Source organism: Symphalangus syndactylus, chromosome 1 (assembly GCF_028878055.3).
Source record: "Symphalangus syndactylus isolate Jambi chromosome 1, NHGRI_mSymSyn1-v2.1_pri, whole genome shotgun sequence".
NCBI lineage: Eukaryota > Metazoa > Chordata > Mammalia > Primates > Hylobatidae > Symphalangus > Symphalangus syndactylus.
The window spans coordinates 11,959,245-11,975,804 of record NC_072423.2 but is presented as its reverse complement, the minus strand read 5'-3'; the positions used below and the strand labels follow the sequence as shown (position 1 = coordinate 11,975,804).

General features: G+C 38.3%; 1 protein-coding gene across 4 annotated transcripts in view; it reads left to right on the top strand.

Annotated features, from left to right (window-relative positions):
- Window positions 1–16,560, top strand: part of ZNF407 (zinc finger protein 407) — a 477,787-nt gene that overhangs the window by 315,120 nt on the left and 146,107 nt on the right. For all 4 annotated transcript variants that reach the window (XM_055296335.2, XM_055296328.2, XM_063633737.1 and 1 more), the window contains one exon: window positions 15,233–15,411. In XM_055296335.2, the coding sequence (XP_055152310.2) occupies window positions 15,233–15,411 (179 nt within the window). The remainder of the gene's footprint in view (window positions 1–15,232; window positions 15,412–16,560) is intronic.

Here is a 16,560-nt window from a genome sequence, read left to right as displayed (position 1 = left end):
ACCAGCAATGTATCAGTATATGATGATATGAAACAGCTAATGAAATGTATTTTTTCTCTTTGGGGCTAAAGAAAAAGGATCAGGGAGAAATCCAGGTTCTCCAGGGCTTGCGCTTGCTGGAAGCCCTGCCCTCCTTCCTGTGATGTGGGTGACAGTCCAGCTCAGCCTTGTGTTTGAATCACTGCACAAACTCAAAGTTAGTGGGACTGTTCCTGAAATGCTAAATTCTGAAGAACCCATTTGGGTTTCTGAATGAAAAAGTTCAGTCACTTCCTACCATTTCTTCCTTCTGATTTTCATTGTTTTTCTGTCTACCAGTGGAGGGTGGAAAGGAAGATGTTGAAGTCGGTGCCGCTTCTTATTGGTTGTAGATAATACGATCGGAGATTAGAATAGAGTTGTAATTTAAGTGGACAGGAATGTGGGAAACATGAAAGGTGAACAAAGCATGGGGAGTTATTCACAGTCCTGAAACAGAAGGAGCAAGTGTAACTCTGGGTGAAAATCTCACATGATAAATATATCCAAAGCAGTGGCATATCAATATGTAAGTTTGCTGTTAACATAATTTGAAATCAGTAGAAGTTAGAAAAGCATTTGGAATAATGTGGAAAGCGAGACAATTTCAGGCCATTAGCAGTTGAAGAGTCACTGAAGGGCAGATGCAGCAGTCCTCTAAGTGGACACGGTGAGTTTTCAACCTTTTCTAAATGTTCACGTTTTCTTTTATGCAGCACAGCACAGCTTTTTGTTAGTGCTCTTAACGTACACAACTATTTTGTCTTGTCAAATCGTATCCTCTTTGAGGGCATGACCACAGTGATTTGTTTTTAGGCTTCTTTTTATGTAGTACCTACTAAATACGTTTTAAAAATTCATTTTGAAAGTAAAAAGTCAATACATAGGAAGGTAGACTTCTCTTGTAACCTATATTCTTTCCATATAAACCGAAGCAGTAATCAGGTTTAAATTATTTGTCTTCTGAAGTGCCTGTGATTGGGTCTGAAAGGCTGGCCTTGCTCCCAGACATTTAGAAAAGCAGCTAGATGTGCACAGGTTTCCTGTGGGTCACAGATAGGCCAGCGCAGCGACTGCTGTTCAGGAGCCTCTCAGAGGCACACGAGAGCCTGTTGGCTGCTCGTGCAGAGAGCGCATGTGGACACCTGGACAGCGGCATGACTTGGAAGCATGGGAGTTTATCCTCTCAAGGGTGGTGGATGAGACCAAGAGTGCGTCAGTGTTCATCCATTTCTGTGCTAACTTACAAGTTTCTTTCTCTTACGAGGCACTGTGCTGTTTTAGAATCACTTTATATCACATAATAAACATGAGCAGAAATATAACTGAGAAATGGAGAGAAAAATTCAATGTGCATCAATTTGTCCTAAGAACTAGTTTCAAAGAATTGAGATTTATGAAAAGCAAAAAGTAATGAGTAAATGATCTAATGGAAATTATCCCATTCAATAAATAGCTACCAGTTATAATAAAGGAAAATAAAATTCATAAGATTTAGAGCAAGGTGATCCAGAAACTCTCCAATTAAAATTTCCTCTTGCTGAAAATGTCCAAAGGATTGTATTTTGTGATTACCTCAGATTGCTGTAAACTCTTTTTATCTGAATAAAAAAAGAGACTTTGGGTAATTCTGTATGTCGTGTAATAGTGTAATATGGTGCCATTAGTTTTAAATATCTAGTTTCCTTAAACTCTCCTAACATTTACCAGTTTTGTACATTATTATTAGTATTCGGAGTCAGAGTCTTGCCACCATACCTGCATTCCCAGCACTTCTCTCTTCCCATTTTCCTGCAGTACCCCTTGTAGGCATTCCTGTTTTTTGTCCTGGAGGTGTCCTAAAGACAGCTTCTTGGTGTATAGGCTGCATCTGGTGTTTGTAAAGAATAAAGAAGTTAGCTCCATTCTCCACCACACCCTCTCGTCTCTTCCCTGTTTTGATTATAGTATTCCTTCTGGTTTCCTGGAGATTACAGCTTGAGTTTCCTCATTTAAACCTTTTGCTAAATTCCTCAGATTGACTCCTCCCTGTGTAAACAGGAGGATCCCCACACGTAAGCACATCCACCTCTGCCCCAACTGTCAGCCGTGCCGCTCTGCTGTGGTTTGTCAGGTTTACATTCCTGGCAATGCTGTACAATCCGGGTGTTTTTCAAATAGATGTTTGGTCATATTTGCTTTATATGTAGAACACTTAAAGATATTTTTAAGAATAGCCAAAATGATCCAAATACACTGAGTAAAACAAAAGTTTCCTTGGACTTGGAAATCCTTCAATAAAAATAATTATCATGAGTAGTTTACTAGGCTTCCTTTGAATACACAATACATTTACATCTCTATATGTATAAATGTATGTATTTTCCATGTATATATTTTATCTGTATAGGTATGTGCATATATTTCATATATATGTGGGTATATATGTGCACACATACTCTGTGTATATGTATATGTTTTATATATGCTTGTATGTCTATATGTGCATGCACACACTGTATGTGTATATGTGAATATTTTATGTGTGTATGTGTATATGTGCACACATACTCTATGTGTATACGTATATATTTTATATGTGCCATAGGTGTATATGTGTGTGCACACACACTGTATGTGTATATGTATATGTGTGCATACATACTTTATGTGTATATGTATAAATTTTATGTATACATATATGTGTATATGCACACACATACCGTATGTATATATTTTTGAAAAGCTGAAAGGACCCATACCTACATGTATCTGGGACTTGATTTTTTTTAACTTAATAATGTATCCTATTAGTCTTTCCATGTTCATAAGAGCTACCTTATTCTATTTAATGGCTTTTATACAACAAGTAAGGTTGAATGCCCAGATCGTACATGCACCAAGCTTTCTTCCGCAGGGTTTCCTGAGAGAAACTCACAGAGGCAGTGCAGCAACTATTGCTCCTCTCCTCAGTTTATCTCAATAACCTGCCGCATTCTGGAACAACACGCAAGGATTTTGTGGTGCCAGACATCAGACTCTGGGGAAGTATCTGGCACTTATACTGTGGGACTTTTAAGCTTCACAACTGGAGAAGATCCAGCTCCTCCATGCCTCTGAGGGTGTGTTTACAGGTGAGGTTGAGTCGTCCTGTGACCTGGCCTACCAGATCTCTCACCTTGTTCTAACATCAGTAACCATACATGGTTGGGGAAATGGCTTCTCTTTCCCCTGATCAGGCCGTGCTCTCCCACTGTTCAGCCGGGATGTGGTTGATTTCCATGGAACTCTGTAGGAGAAGCTAACTCTTGGCTCTCAATGGTATAGAATTCCCTGGTATGCATGCACTGTACATTTAAACCCATTTCTCTATTCATGGACATTTAGTTTTCAAATTTTGCCTAGTGTTTAGCTGTTGTAAAATTGATTTAATGACTTGTGGATCATCTAGAAATTGAGCTTCTGAACTTTCAAGGGTGTGTGTATATTTTAAACTCGAAGGATACTATCAAATGTTTTTCAAAAGCTTTTGCTAACTTACACCATTACCAGAAGTATATCATTTTCCCTTACCATTATTTAATGTGATCAAACTTATTAAATTTTGCCAATCTATCACCTTGTTTTAATTTGCATTTCCTTGGTTTTTAGAGACATTGATCCCTGTGTAATGATTACATAACTATCTGTATTTCTCCAATTATGAATTGCTTATTCATATTTTTTAGTTTCTGAGATTCTTATCCTTTAAAAAAATTAATCAATGGAACCCATTTTGGAATCCTTATTAATCACCAGTTTTTCTATATGTTGCATAGTTCTACTCCTTTTCTTTGCCCTCCTTTTAACTTTATTTATGATGCATTATGCTATATAGCAGTATTAACTTTCATGAGGCATATTTTCCTACACATTTTGGTAGCATTTGGACTTTGGTTTTTCTTTATGGGAACTCTTTCTAACTAAGATTATAAAAATATTTTTTCTATCATTTTTATAATTTGGTTTCCTTACGTTAAAATTTTTTAATCCAAGTGGTATTTGTTTTTGTATGGTGTAGGACAATAAGTCACTTATTTTTTCCTATAAAATAAGCAGTTGAATGGACACCATTTATTATATAGCCCATCATTTCCTAATTGATCTGAAATGACATCTGTGTTTCTTATATACATGGATCTTTGTGCTGTCTGTTCTGTTCTAGTGATGCATGTGGTTCAGCACTCCAAATGACATGCATCTATTTGCTAAACATCGTTGATAACATGTTCCCTTTTAGGCACAGGAATGTGAGGTTCTTTATTCTTGTAGCTTTTAACCAATTTTAAATTTAAACAGCACAAATGTTCAGTAATCTAAAATTATCAGACTCTTTCCTTATGGGTCCTTTAGTGAGAACATAAGTTATAAAGGAGTATATATCTTAGGCTGTCTTACATAAATTGTGAAACAAGCTCTGAGTTTATATATTGGAGCACATTCTTCCAACCTACAGTGAGCTTTAAAGCAACATATATGGAGGCTTATATTCCCCTCTAGTGTGAACATTTTTTGTCTTTTAGGATTTATTTTTGCCCAGAAAACTTATAAATCATAATGAATGCTGGTAAATAAATGTAATTAACTTCTTGAGTTTAATTTACATAAAGATTTTCTTTGGATTATTCTATATTCATTTTGGAATCATGTTACAAAGATATAGTAGAAACCCCCTTTCAACTGAACTTTTATATAAATATGTGTAATATTGTATAGAATAATTCTTTTTGTGGATGTGAGTTTTTAAAGTATACTATAAACAGGCCAAAAAAAAAAAGAAATTGCATACCTGCCTAATTAACTTTGCACACACGATACACGCCTCATATGTGCTCATACATACACTGTAACTGTTTGGGAATCTATTTTTAGTCAGACGAATTGTAGTTGCTTTTCATGTATAATAGGAAAAGCGCCGATAATGACTCACATAGTTGAACTCGTTTGCATTTAATATAAAAACTAGTGGTAGGAAGAAAAAAAGAACAAGTACCTACCGTACTACCTGAACATATTTAATGTTATTTACCTCAGTCCTCCTGATGGCATTCTGAGGTACATGTGTACTACCATAGAGCAACCGAAAATGTTCTGTAGTCAAAAAATTGGAGAAGCAAAATGTTAAGCAAAACTAAGCATATTTCTTCAAATAGAACTTTCAAAATTTTTATTTCAATTTAGATTGTGGGGTTTTTTTTTGTAATTTTCATTTTCTGCTTAAGTACACATTGTGAGTTTCTAAGAGGAAAATGCAGTCTGCCGTATTGCCCCTACTTTCCTGAACACGGATCTCCTCACACTTGTACTTACGGTTTTTCTTAACATCTTTTAGCATCTTCGGAAATAATATGTTTTGGAGAGGGGTTTTATAAACCTTTATACAAATTTCATGTATTTTCTGTACATTTTTGTTGTATTTATGATCTTTTGACTTGCAGTATTTTATAGTATTCGTGTAGTCAAGTCTATCTATATTTGACTTTATGATTTCAGCTTTTATTATACTTAGTAGTGTATGTTTGAATAAAAGGCAGAGTTTTTCCTTTCTAAAAAAAGTATTTCCAGAAGAGGAATTTATATATTTCTTTTGTTGCAAATAAACTAGAAAAATTGGAGTAAAAAGCAGTAGAGTAATTGGTTATAATGTGGAGTTCATGACATACTCTTTGAGGACAAATGGAAACAACTGCCATAGTGTTACGTGATTGGGCACATGTAGCTGGAGACAGAACCTCTAGTGACAACATCATTTTTGGAGTCAAAATATGCTGTATCTCAAACTGAAGGAGGGACTGACAATACTGTGCTCTAGAAAACTGTTAGGAGATCACAGAAATGACTGTAGTGATAGACACTTACGCATATGAAGGGTTTGAATAGTTTATAAACATGAGTTGTAAAAGCAGTAGTTCCAAAGTAATACATTATTTTAAAATAATAGGTTAACTTAAATATGTATATATTCAAATCAACAAAACATATATACTATGTATGTGGTTGCTTGCTTATATTTTATAGATTCAGGTGGACTCTCCCTCCAGCTCCCCACCGCACCCTCATTTTTTGACCCCTTTAGAAAAATTAAGGTTAATTTTATATTGAAAGTCATATTTTTAGGTTCATACTCCATTTAAGTATATATGACTTAACATTCACTGAAGTCTTTTTTTAGTTTCTTTTTTTTTTTTTTTGAGACGGAGTCTCGCTCTGTCACCCAGGCTGGAGTGCAGTGGCGCAATCTCGGCTCACTGCAAGCTCCGCCTCCCGGGTTCACGCCATTCTCCTGCCTCAGCCTCTCCGAGTAGCTGGGACTACAGGCGCCCGCCACCACGCCCGGCTAATTTTTTGTATTTTTAGTAGAGACGGGGTTTCACCGTGGTCTCGATCTCCTGACCTCGTGATCCGCCTGCCTCAGCCTCCCAAAGTGCTGGGATTACAAGCGTGAGCCACCGTGCCCGGCCCTTTTTTTAGTTTCATAATTCTTTTTAAAACAGTTATGTGTAATCTATCCAGAATTTATTGTGAAGCCTCTTTAATTTATCACGGAAGAATTTAACCCACTATGTAGTGCCTTGCATTACCTAAACCATATTTTAACCCATGAAATTAATTGCCAGTTTCATTCTAAATAACACCCTCAATTTCCCACTTTAATGATTAGAGTTTCATTAAGTATAATAATTTTCAAAAATGCAATGCTTCACTTGCATTTGTTTTTCTTGTCTTTGGCTGTCTGTTTAGTCTTTTTTCCCCCACTTTTAAATTAAAATTAGTGAATGGGTGAGCTTTCCTGTGACACAGCCACAACACTGCAGGTGTTCTGACTCCCTCCCTGTGTCCCTTTCCCAACTCCAGTCCCCTGGGCAGAGTCACTGTTAACTAGTGTGATTCTCATCGACCTGGTGCTGTCCATACTCCTGTGTAGAATTGTAATATGTGTGCATTATATGTAGGTATAATTACTTTACACACATATCTATATATAATTGACTTTCTGTGGTGTATATTATGAATGTGTATATGTACACACACTTCTAATTGCTTTTAGTACATATTGTTTTACATGTAGCTTTTCTCAATCTGCAGCCAGACATCTTTCTCTGCCAGTATGTCATGTTATATGTATGTTTCTATATGTATGCATTTATAAAGATAAGTACATGTAGAAAGTTACTGCTGCATCACATTCTGTGATATAGCCCATTCCCTCCCTATAGATGATTGTTAACAACTCTTACTGTAATAATGTTAAAGTGTTGCCTACTTATTTTATAGAGTCATTTAACCATCACTCTCAAAGAGTTCTCAAAAAAATCTTGTTAGAATTGTAATTGTGTTAACTGTATAGATTCCTTTAGCAGCAATTGATATATTTAACATTAAGCCAACCCATACAGATATGTGGTGTAAGTCTCTATTTAGCAAACTCTCCCTTATTTTTTATTGATTTTTATACATGTCATAATTCAACTGTTTTGTGTTGTTGTTTTTTTAAAAGAAGTGTTTTTTGTATATTACATAAGGGAGTTTGAGTGCACACATCCCCAAAAGAAACAATTGGCCACCGCACTCAATTCAATTTTCGGTTCTTTTAGCCCCACTTCAGCTAAACTACTACTATCATTTTCAATGAATCTTTGTAAGATTTACCAAGTCATTTCTGAAGCCATCCATGGCACACAAAAAAATACGCATTCTAAAATAGTGAGCGATCACTCCATGCTGTCAAGTGGTTCCCCCAAAATCACCTGGGAAATAGGAATTATTTCTTTTTGGAGCAGCCTGGAAAACAGAGTAGTGAAGTGGGGAGAGAAGCAAAATGGAAAGTGGGTTACGGGAATGAGAACGCTCTTCGGGCGGTGGGTGTAGGAGCTTTCTGTTGTCTAGAGTCTCTTTCCCATGCCTGACATCATAACAGACCTGGCTGTTGCCAGTATTTCAAGACAGCCACTAGTTTTACAAAAAAACAAATTGAGGTAGTGAGGCCGATGCATGGATTTTCCTGGGGAAAATGAGAATTAATATTTGTTTAGAATCTCTGTGCTGGGCACTCTCCTGGGTACTTATCCTATAACATCTGTGCCAAGCTCTCTGCTGTTTGGTTTATCAGTTAGACAATATTATTAACACATGTTAATAAATACGTAGAAATTACCTGGGTATGTCATAGTGATATTAATTTATTATTGGCCCGGTTCTCTCTAGCACTGTAGTTAACTCTAGATTTTTGCCATACCAGCTGACAACCACTATCCTGTGAGTGATTCTGTGTTGGTTCTGGGTGGGCAGCTGTGATCTGGGAGGAAAAGAGCCATGCAGAATGATGAGGTCTACCAGGCAGAAACGTCTCGCTACCTGGTTCATTGTGATGGAGTGGCAGGTGAATACACAGACAAGTATAATAGGATAGAAAGTCCAGAATTCACCTTACATAATTAAACTACTGACAAAGGTGGCATTTCAAGTCAGTGGGGAAAATCTGACTTTAACAAATATTACTGAGAGAGCTGAATAGCAGTCTGGATCCACATTTAACTCATTGTAGGTTGATTTTGAATCAAGTCTAGTATTTAATGTGATATAACACAACTTTACAAGTACTAGAACCAAATTTGGAACAGGTGTTCTATAGCCTGCAAATAAGGAAGCCATAGAACAAAAGAGCAAAATTATCAACATTTGCTTTCACAACCCACCGTAAGCAAAGTCAAAAGAAAAAAAATGAAAAAATGAAGAAAAAAAGTCTGCAACTTCTGTCCCAAAGAGCCAGTCTCCTTAATTTATAAGAGAATGACCAACAATCATTTAGAAAAAAGGAGCAAAAATATGAATGAACAGTACATAAAAAAGAAAATATACATTACTTTTCAGTATTTGAAAAGATAACCTCTTTGATTACAAGAGAAATGCAGGTTACAACTTAAAAATTAAAACTCCAATGAGATACCATTGTTTACCCACCACATTGGCAAAAATTCAAAAATTTGGTAGCCCCCTACTTTGACAAGCGTTTACAGAAACAGGCTCTCAAACATTGTTAGTGGAATTGTAAGTTGCTACAGTTCCTCTGAAGGGTGGTATGGCAGAATTTATCAGAATTCATGCCCACTGACATTTGAAGCAATTCCAGTTGTCATCATGCGATTGTCATGGCACCTGGAGAAATGGAAAACATTCTACAAGGTTATTCACTGGAACCTTGTTTATACTAGCAAATGATTGGAAACATCCTAAATGCCCATCAGTGGAGAATCAGATAGATAGAATAGGTTGTGTCCACACTGAAATACTATGAAGCTATTAAAAAGGAGAAAAGAAGGTAAGGATGGGAATAGAGACATGTAGGGGACATAAGTGTGCCCTTCAGTGTTCGATATGGTGAGGCCCCATGCTTTGTTGTTCCATGGAAAAGTGGGATGCCAGTGTGTGTGGTGCCCCTGCATTTAGCCAAGGGGAGTGGTGAGAAAAGAATATAAGACATATCCGCAGCTTGAAAAAGTAGTGTTTACTTCTCCCGAAAGATTAAGAAGAAGTTAGGGATTGTACCTAGCTGGTCATCTGGGACACAGTGGACAGTGGAGACAGTGCTGGAGGGAGACTTCTGTCACATCCATTATTGGATGCTCTGATGTTTAACAACTTCAGTGGTATAATTTTAATAACCAAAATAAACATCAAATTTTTTAAAACTCCTTTCTTCTTAGGTTCGATAGCATAGTCAGGCTTTTTGTGTCCATAGGTCATAAGTGAGTGTGTAGTACTGACTAATGATTTTGTGGAGTTCTAGAAGTACTTGTGGTCTTCTGTTTATTATTTTAACATACATCGCCTTTGAACAGAATAAGAAATTTCCTTTATTATGTGTTTTTTAAGAAGCCCTAAAATGCATGGGTCCCATCTTGGGCCCTTTTGCTAATCAGTCACCCCGTGCTTTAAATTCTGTACATCAAAGCTGCTGAAGACTTTCAACATGTTATATTCCAAAATTTAATTTGAAATGCACTCTCAGAATGCCTTTTCCATGAAAGCGAAGCGTGCTGTTTCTATTCTGCTCAGTCCTGCAGGAATCCCGGCGAGGAGTGGGAAGCTTGGCACTGGGGAATCTCACTTCCCTTCCAGCAGGCTCCCTGCTCATCGTGAGGAACATCTTTCGCTTGTGAGGGCCAGGAGAGGTTCTTCTCAGCGGAAAGCCTGGTGGCATGTTCTGTCACGTGGAGCTGTAGCAGTAGAGTGGAGTTGAGAAAGGACAGGGCAGAGCTTAGTATTTTACTGAGAGCTGCGGATTCGGTAGCTTTTCTGTGTTGACGCCGACTTTGCGCTGTGTGCCAGAGCCATGCAGTGTGTGTTGCTCACCTTTTTCCCCTCTGTCACTTCCCACCTACCTTTAGAACTGGGAGCCACAACCTAGAGCCCAGGAATAGCTTTTACCAACTCTCTGACTTCCCAGGTGAAGATTTTGTGTTTATGTGCACTTACCTTCTCTAAAGAAAAAAAGAATGCATAGATTGCATTCAGTCCTTTGGCAGTTTGCTGTACTAACCTCAGTTTTTAGTTAAGGAAAAGAGATCTCAGAGTTGAGGTACTTTCCTGAGATCACAGAGCCATTCTGCAGGTGCTGAAATTCTTATGTGGGGAATGGACCCGGCTGCCTGACTTGACACCTAGGGGTGTTTCCTCTGCACCATGGTCATCTGCTGCCAGGAATAAGAGGAAGAGGGTGGGGATGAGACTGATCCTAGTGTTGGTTGGGAAACTGGATTGAAGGTGACAGTTCTTAGTGACTCCACAGGGAAACTGCTCAGTCATCGTCTGTTTCACTTTCCCCTTCATTCAGAGATGTGTACCAGTATCTCTTTCTTCCTAGTTCATTTCAGATGGAAAAACTGTGACATGAGTTCTTCCTAGCATTCTTCCTGTTAAAGTATACATGTAACCCTTTGCATTTTTCTGAGAAATTTGACTTCTCATAAATTTTCTTAAAAGAAAAATTTTTAACTCTCCCATAGGGAAACACCAAGATACATATAGATGGTGACAGAAATAAGCTTCTTGGCTTGTAATAGGAGGTCCCAGGTGGCAGAAGAGGGAAATTCAGAGATAAAATAAGGTCTAGGGATATTTCCAGAGGAGCAGTGCGAGGCCAGGAGGAGTCACACCAGCTCAGGAATGGGCCTAGTATCCTTAGTTTACGTCGTCTTCACCCAAGGTATCTGCTGTGCGGTGATTAGTAAAGAGGGTTCGAATCGGGAGTGTGTGTGTGTCTGTGTGTGTGCGTGTGTGCATGCATGTGTGTGCTGGTATGGTGAGGCCGTATGCAGCATTCGTTCGAATCGGGAGTGTGTGTGTGTGCGTGCGTGTGTGCTGGTATGGTGAGGGTGTATGCAGCATTGGTTCAAATCGGGAGTGTGTGTGTGTGTGTGTGCATGCGTGTGTGTGCTGGTATGGTGAGGGTGTATGCAGCATTGGTTCGAATCGGGAGTGTGTGTTTGTGTGTGTGCATGCGTGTGTGTGCTCGTATGGTAAGGGTGTATGCAGCATTGGTTTGAGGAAGGAGATTAGCAGCATGTGATAATTAGCCATAGCTGCATATCAGGCAAAACTCTGAAATCTGAATGACTTAAAAATGTATTGCTCACTGAGGTAAAGGCCCATGGAGGCTGAGAACCTCTTCTCCTTCTTGGTAACTTTACCACCTGAACATGTGGCCTCTAAGGTTCCAGTGGCAGGAAGAAGGGTGACAACGGCACGAGAGTTCTTTTTTGTTTTTGTTTTAGTGGAGAGATAGATCATATATTTGACAACTGACTCATTGAAATTGCAACCTTCCTGGGCTTTTAATATATTACCAGGATTGTGAAACCATTACTACAAGCAGTCTTAGATTTTTATTACCCAAAGAGACTCCGTCCACATTAACACTCACTCTCATTTCCACAAATGCTTCCCAGTTCCTTCTTGTCTGCATGTGTTTATGCTTCTGGTATGTATATGTTTAAAACATAAAATTACAAATATACATACACATATGTATTATATAATAGAACATAAAAACACGGTGTGTGTATATACATCCGGTATACAAACATATGCACATATCTGTATAAGAATATATGTGTGGAATAGTCCTTAATGCCTTTTAAAATCTCAAGTTCCACACCACGTCTTTCTTGATTTATTTTATAGTTTCAAATAAAAGAAGCTTCCTACCTTTTTAAATTCTCTCCCCTCCCTTTGTGCCCATATACGGCTTACCTATTTCAGTAATAGTCCCCGGTTGTTAGATCCTACATGCTGTTTAGTTACTGAGAGATACTGGCTTATTCTTGTCCTAGATACAGCCTTCTTGAAAGCAAAATAATCTGTTTTCAAAGTTATCTCTTTCTTCCTTCCCTGAATGTTAGGATTCATTGCTTATATTGTTCTCCATTTAAATACACATCATACATTGAAATGTATTTATTTTGGCAATTTTAATTCCTTCATATGATTGGTGATTGTCTTTGATGATGTTTCATGCCTAGCATTTTACATAAGGAAATGATATTGGCGGTACCAAAGAATCCACATTCCTGATAAACAGTACTAATTAAGTACAGTAGCAGCTTTTTGTTTTCTCTCCCCAGTGTCAGTACACAATGGTGAATTTAGGAGGTGTCTGTAATGCTGTAGAAAACATGTTGGAGATCTGCAGAATTAAGGGGGTAATTTGGAACAGTTTATCCAGCTTGAAGAATTCAAAAAAAATTTGTTCCTTTTCCTTTTAACTGTCATAAAAGTGGACATTTGTGTCAGTCACCTTCAGATGTTTTCCTGTGTTATTTCTGACATGATCCAGAGCTGTTACTCTAAGGATAATTATACGTTTAAGAGACTCTACAGCCCTATCCTTTGCTTAGAATGTGCTAGTGTCTCTGATATGTAAATTTTAAAGGGAAAGGTGGCTGTGGTGTACTTGAAAACATACCAACATTCTGGCCTCAAAAACAGAAAACCTAGGTTAGGATTCTGCCTTAACCACTTACCAGCCATACAGCCTGTGTAGCCAGCTCATCATTGTGATATTTACCTTCTTCTCTGTGAATTGTGTAGCAATCTTGACCTCAGAGGGGCGTGCTTGCCTTCAAAGTCGCCAAGTCAGTGGAGGTACCTGGCATACATTAGGTGCTTACTCTTTTTTTTTCCTTTTACAGTGATTGTTAGTTCACAATAGGGAATTTATATGTAAAGCAAGTTTGACAGTTCGGTAGTGACTCATGAGAGAAAGAAGCTTGTGTGTATACATTCACTGTCTTGCATGTATTTAGTCTAAGATCTCAGGGAAGTTTAACACCCAGATTGACAGAGCCTTTGCCCAACGCAAGTTGAAAATAGCTGGGAAAATATCTGTTATTCTAGTTCTTTTTTATTTTTTAAAAAGGCGTTACTGTTATTTTAATTTTTAAAATATATGTATTTAACATATAAAACTTTATATTTGAAAAATAAGAGTAAGTGGGCATTACAGTATAGCTGCATTAATATTTTGATGTATTTCTTTCTAGTCTTTTTCCTAGGCATAGAGGGATTTGATTTGTTCAGTTTAATTTTACTGAGCAGATTTAATTGTACATGTGCATTTAATGACAAGCCCCGCCTGGAGATGGGAGGGAAGTAGCAGGAACTTTTCCAAAGGACTGTCTGGATGCAGGTACAAGACCTCTCCCAGAATGTGAGATCCAACTCATGAGGAACACGTTTGCGTTTCAGCTTCGTCCAGAGCCTGTAAGAAAGGACATCCCTGTACCCTCTGTCTAGGGAATACCATTCCTAGTGCCATTTACATTCATATTGCGTCACTTGGGCGATACTCCCTATACTCCCCTTGTGAGGAGTGGATAGATACCGTATTTACCGAGTCTTTGAATTTCTAGCGTCATTGACCGCCTTTGTGTGTGAGAGATAACAGTTATTTTCACTTCCTTGACCAATATTTCCCAAGGTATATTCCCTAAAAAATAAACATGGTATAATTGAATATTATACACAAAAGCAATTCCAATTAGAAGCGTTCAGGCAGTGTAGACCTACATAAAATTCTTCTTAGAGCCTTTAACATTCTGAAGTGCACTGTGAGATGTGTTGGCTGACTACCGTTTCCTGATCTTACTTGATCATGGAAATCTTTCTTCTAAGAACATCTTGCAGGATTTTGTTATTCAGCAATACCTTTGGGAAATGGTGATAAACATATTGCTCTATTTTCTTCTGGCATTTAATTTTGGTCTGTAGGAAGTCTGAGGCCAGCATGGTTTTTTTGTTTCTTTCTAGATAACCCCTCAACACCTACTTGAAATTGTACAGGGCTGTTTTTATTACTGTTCTGAAAATGACAAAGACAAAAGGAAAACAGCTCTGCGTGTGTATTCATAAAGGTTCTAGACGTGCAGTCTGTGTTGCAAAGGATCTGACAGGGATGAAAGAGCAAGCAGAACAGTTTGCCTCAAAAACCAGCACCCCATTCCCAGCTTGCTGATTATTTCAGGCCTTGCATTTCTAATTCTGCCGGAAAGCGCTGGAAGAGGAGCCCACCCTTGATTTCAGTGGCACCGTGGTGTGGAATATATAGGCCCTCCATTGCATTTTCCATGTCATCACTCTTAAGAGCCTGTATCATCACAGAAAACTCCATGGGATTCACATGTTGCCCAAATATTGGAGTTGAGTCTGGAGCCGTTTCTAGCTACAATTCCATCTTCAAATTATTTTAGAGCCCACTTAGAAGCACCTTGCATGACAGAACTTAAAAACCAAAGTGTCTTTGTTCCCCCAAATGCTCTAAATTCAGTGGAGGCGGCAGCACTTTCATTTTTGTACCACTCCTCAGTGGTGATAGGTGTGTTCTCAGGGATCAGCTAACACCTTCACTGCCCTCAAGTGGTACCAGAATAATTTGATATTAAAATAATAGTGCTTGGGATTTGGTATTTCTGGTTCTTCATAGAAATGAAGCTAAAAGACCAACTTAAAAATTCACACCAGGGTTATAAAAACTACCAGCCTCATAGGGCTGATGTATTATATAGGCTAATTATTATATGAATACAGCACTTAAAATAGCACCAAACACATAAAGACAGTGTTATGTAATGTCATTATTTGTAAGATAAGGTTATTGGTTTGACCTTAATTAGATTTACTTTTCTGTCTTACTTGGTAGGTCAAACTGTGCTGAAAATATTCGCAAACACATTCTGCACACTGGCAAACACGAAGGAGTCAAGATGTACAACTGTCCCAAGTGTGACTACGGCACCAACGTCCCCGTGGAGTTCCGGAACCATCTGAAGGAACAGCATCCTGACATCGAAAACCCGGACCTCGCTTACCTGCATGCTGGTAAGGGACAGAAACTGTGAAAACTTGTTTCTAACAGGATTTCATGTGATCACAGCAGTTATAATGCTATTTGTACATTACCATGATTTATTGTAATGGAGTAGAGTATGTGATAATATCTGCTTCAAGACCTATAAAAAAGTACATTCCAGTTTTATCCCACTCAACTGTGAAAACAAGACTTTTCAACTGTATTTTATCTAAAAAGCAAATCTGACAAAGTAATTATTTGATGACTATAAAGTTAATAATAGTAAATATTTAAAGCATAGTTGACCTGAAATGAGAGTAGTTGTTAAATCTTCATATTTTGACTAATTGCTAAAATTTTAATTTTTTTCTCAAAAAATGCTTGTGATTTGAAATGTTATACCCTGTTTCTTGACACCATCATCTTCCAGTGAATGCCTAGAAAGAATGTGACCTGTGACCACGGACTCAAGCGTCGTGGGTGGTAACAGTGCTGCGCGTTTCCCAGAAATTGGGAGGGGGCTGGCCCTGGGTTTGGGGAAGAGCTGGTGGTGGGAGCGGCTGCTAAGAGGATTCTTGCCGCTTGGGTGGCAAGTCAGGCGCTCTGGAAGGTGTCAGCAATGTGGCTGCAACTGCAGAGTAAGGCAGATCCTTTCCTCCAGCCCGACATTTTGTTTAATTAGCAAGTATTCCTTGAGTGCCAAACTCTGTGCAGAACAGCAGAATGATGGATTATGGGTGTGAGGACCTATTTGAGGAGTAAATTTAGAGAAGCCTTCTAAGATTTAGCCCAAGCAGCAGAGTTTGAATAAGGCCCGTTGATCAAGGATGTGCTTTAAGCAGATGTTTTGGGACCTGTTAGAGCTGCTTTTAAACCCTACTTCTCATTATTGGCCATATGACCTCAGGCAGGCTGACCTCACCAAGTCTGAGGTTTCCCGTATGTAAAACTGCATGATAGTACCTACTAATAGGGTCATTGTGAGAATTTAAAAAGATAATGGCTATGAAGCCAGAAGAGTCTAGGAGTTTGAATGAACTCTCCCCAGTCCCTGCTATGCTGCTCTAGGCATGAACATTTATGCCTATCTGTGCCATATGATGGGGTCGTTAGCAGTGGTGGGGTTGTGGGGATTGTGATATACATCACACCAGAAATGCGAGGTTCCAGCTTCGAAA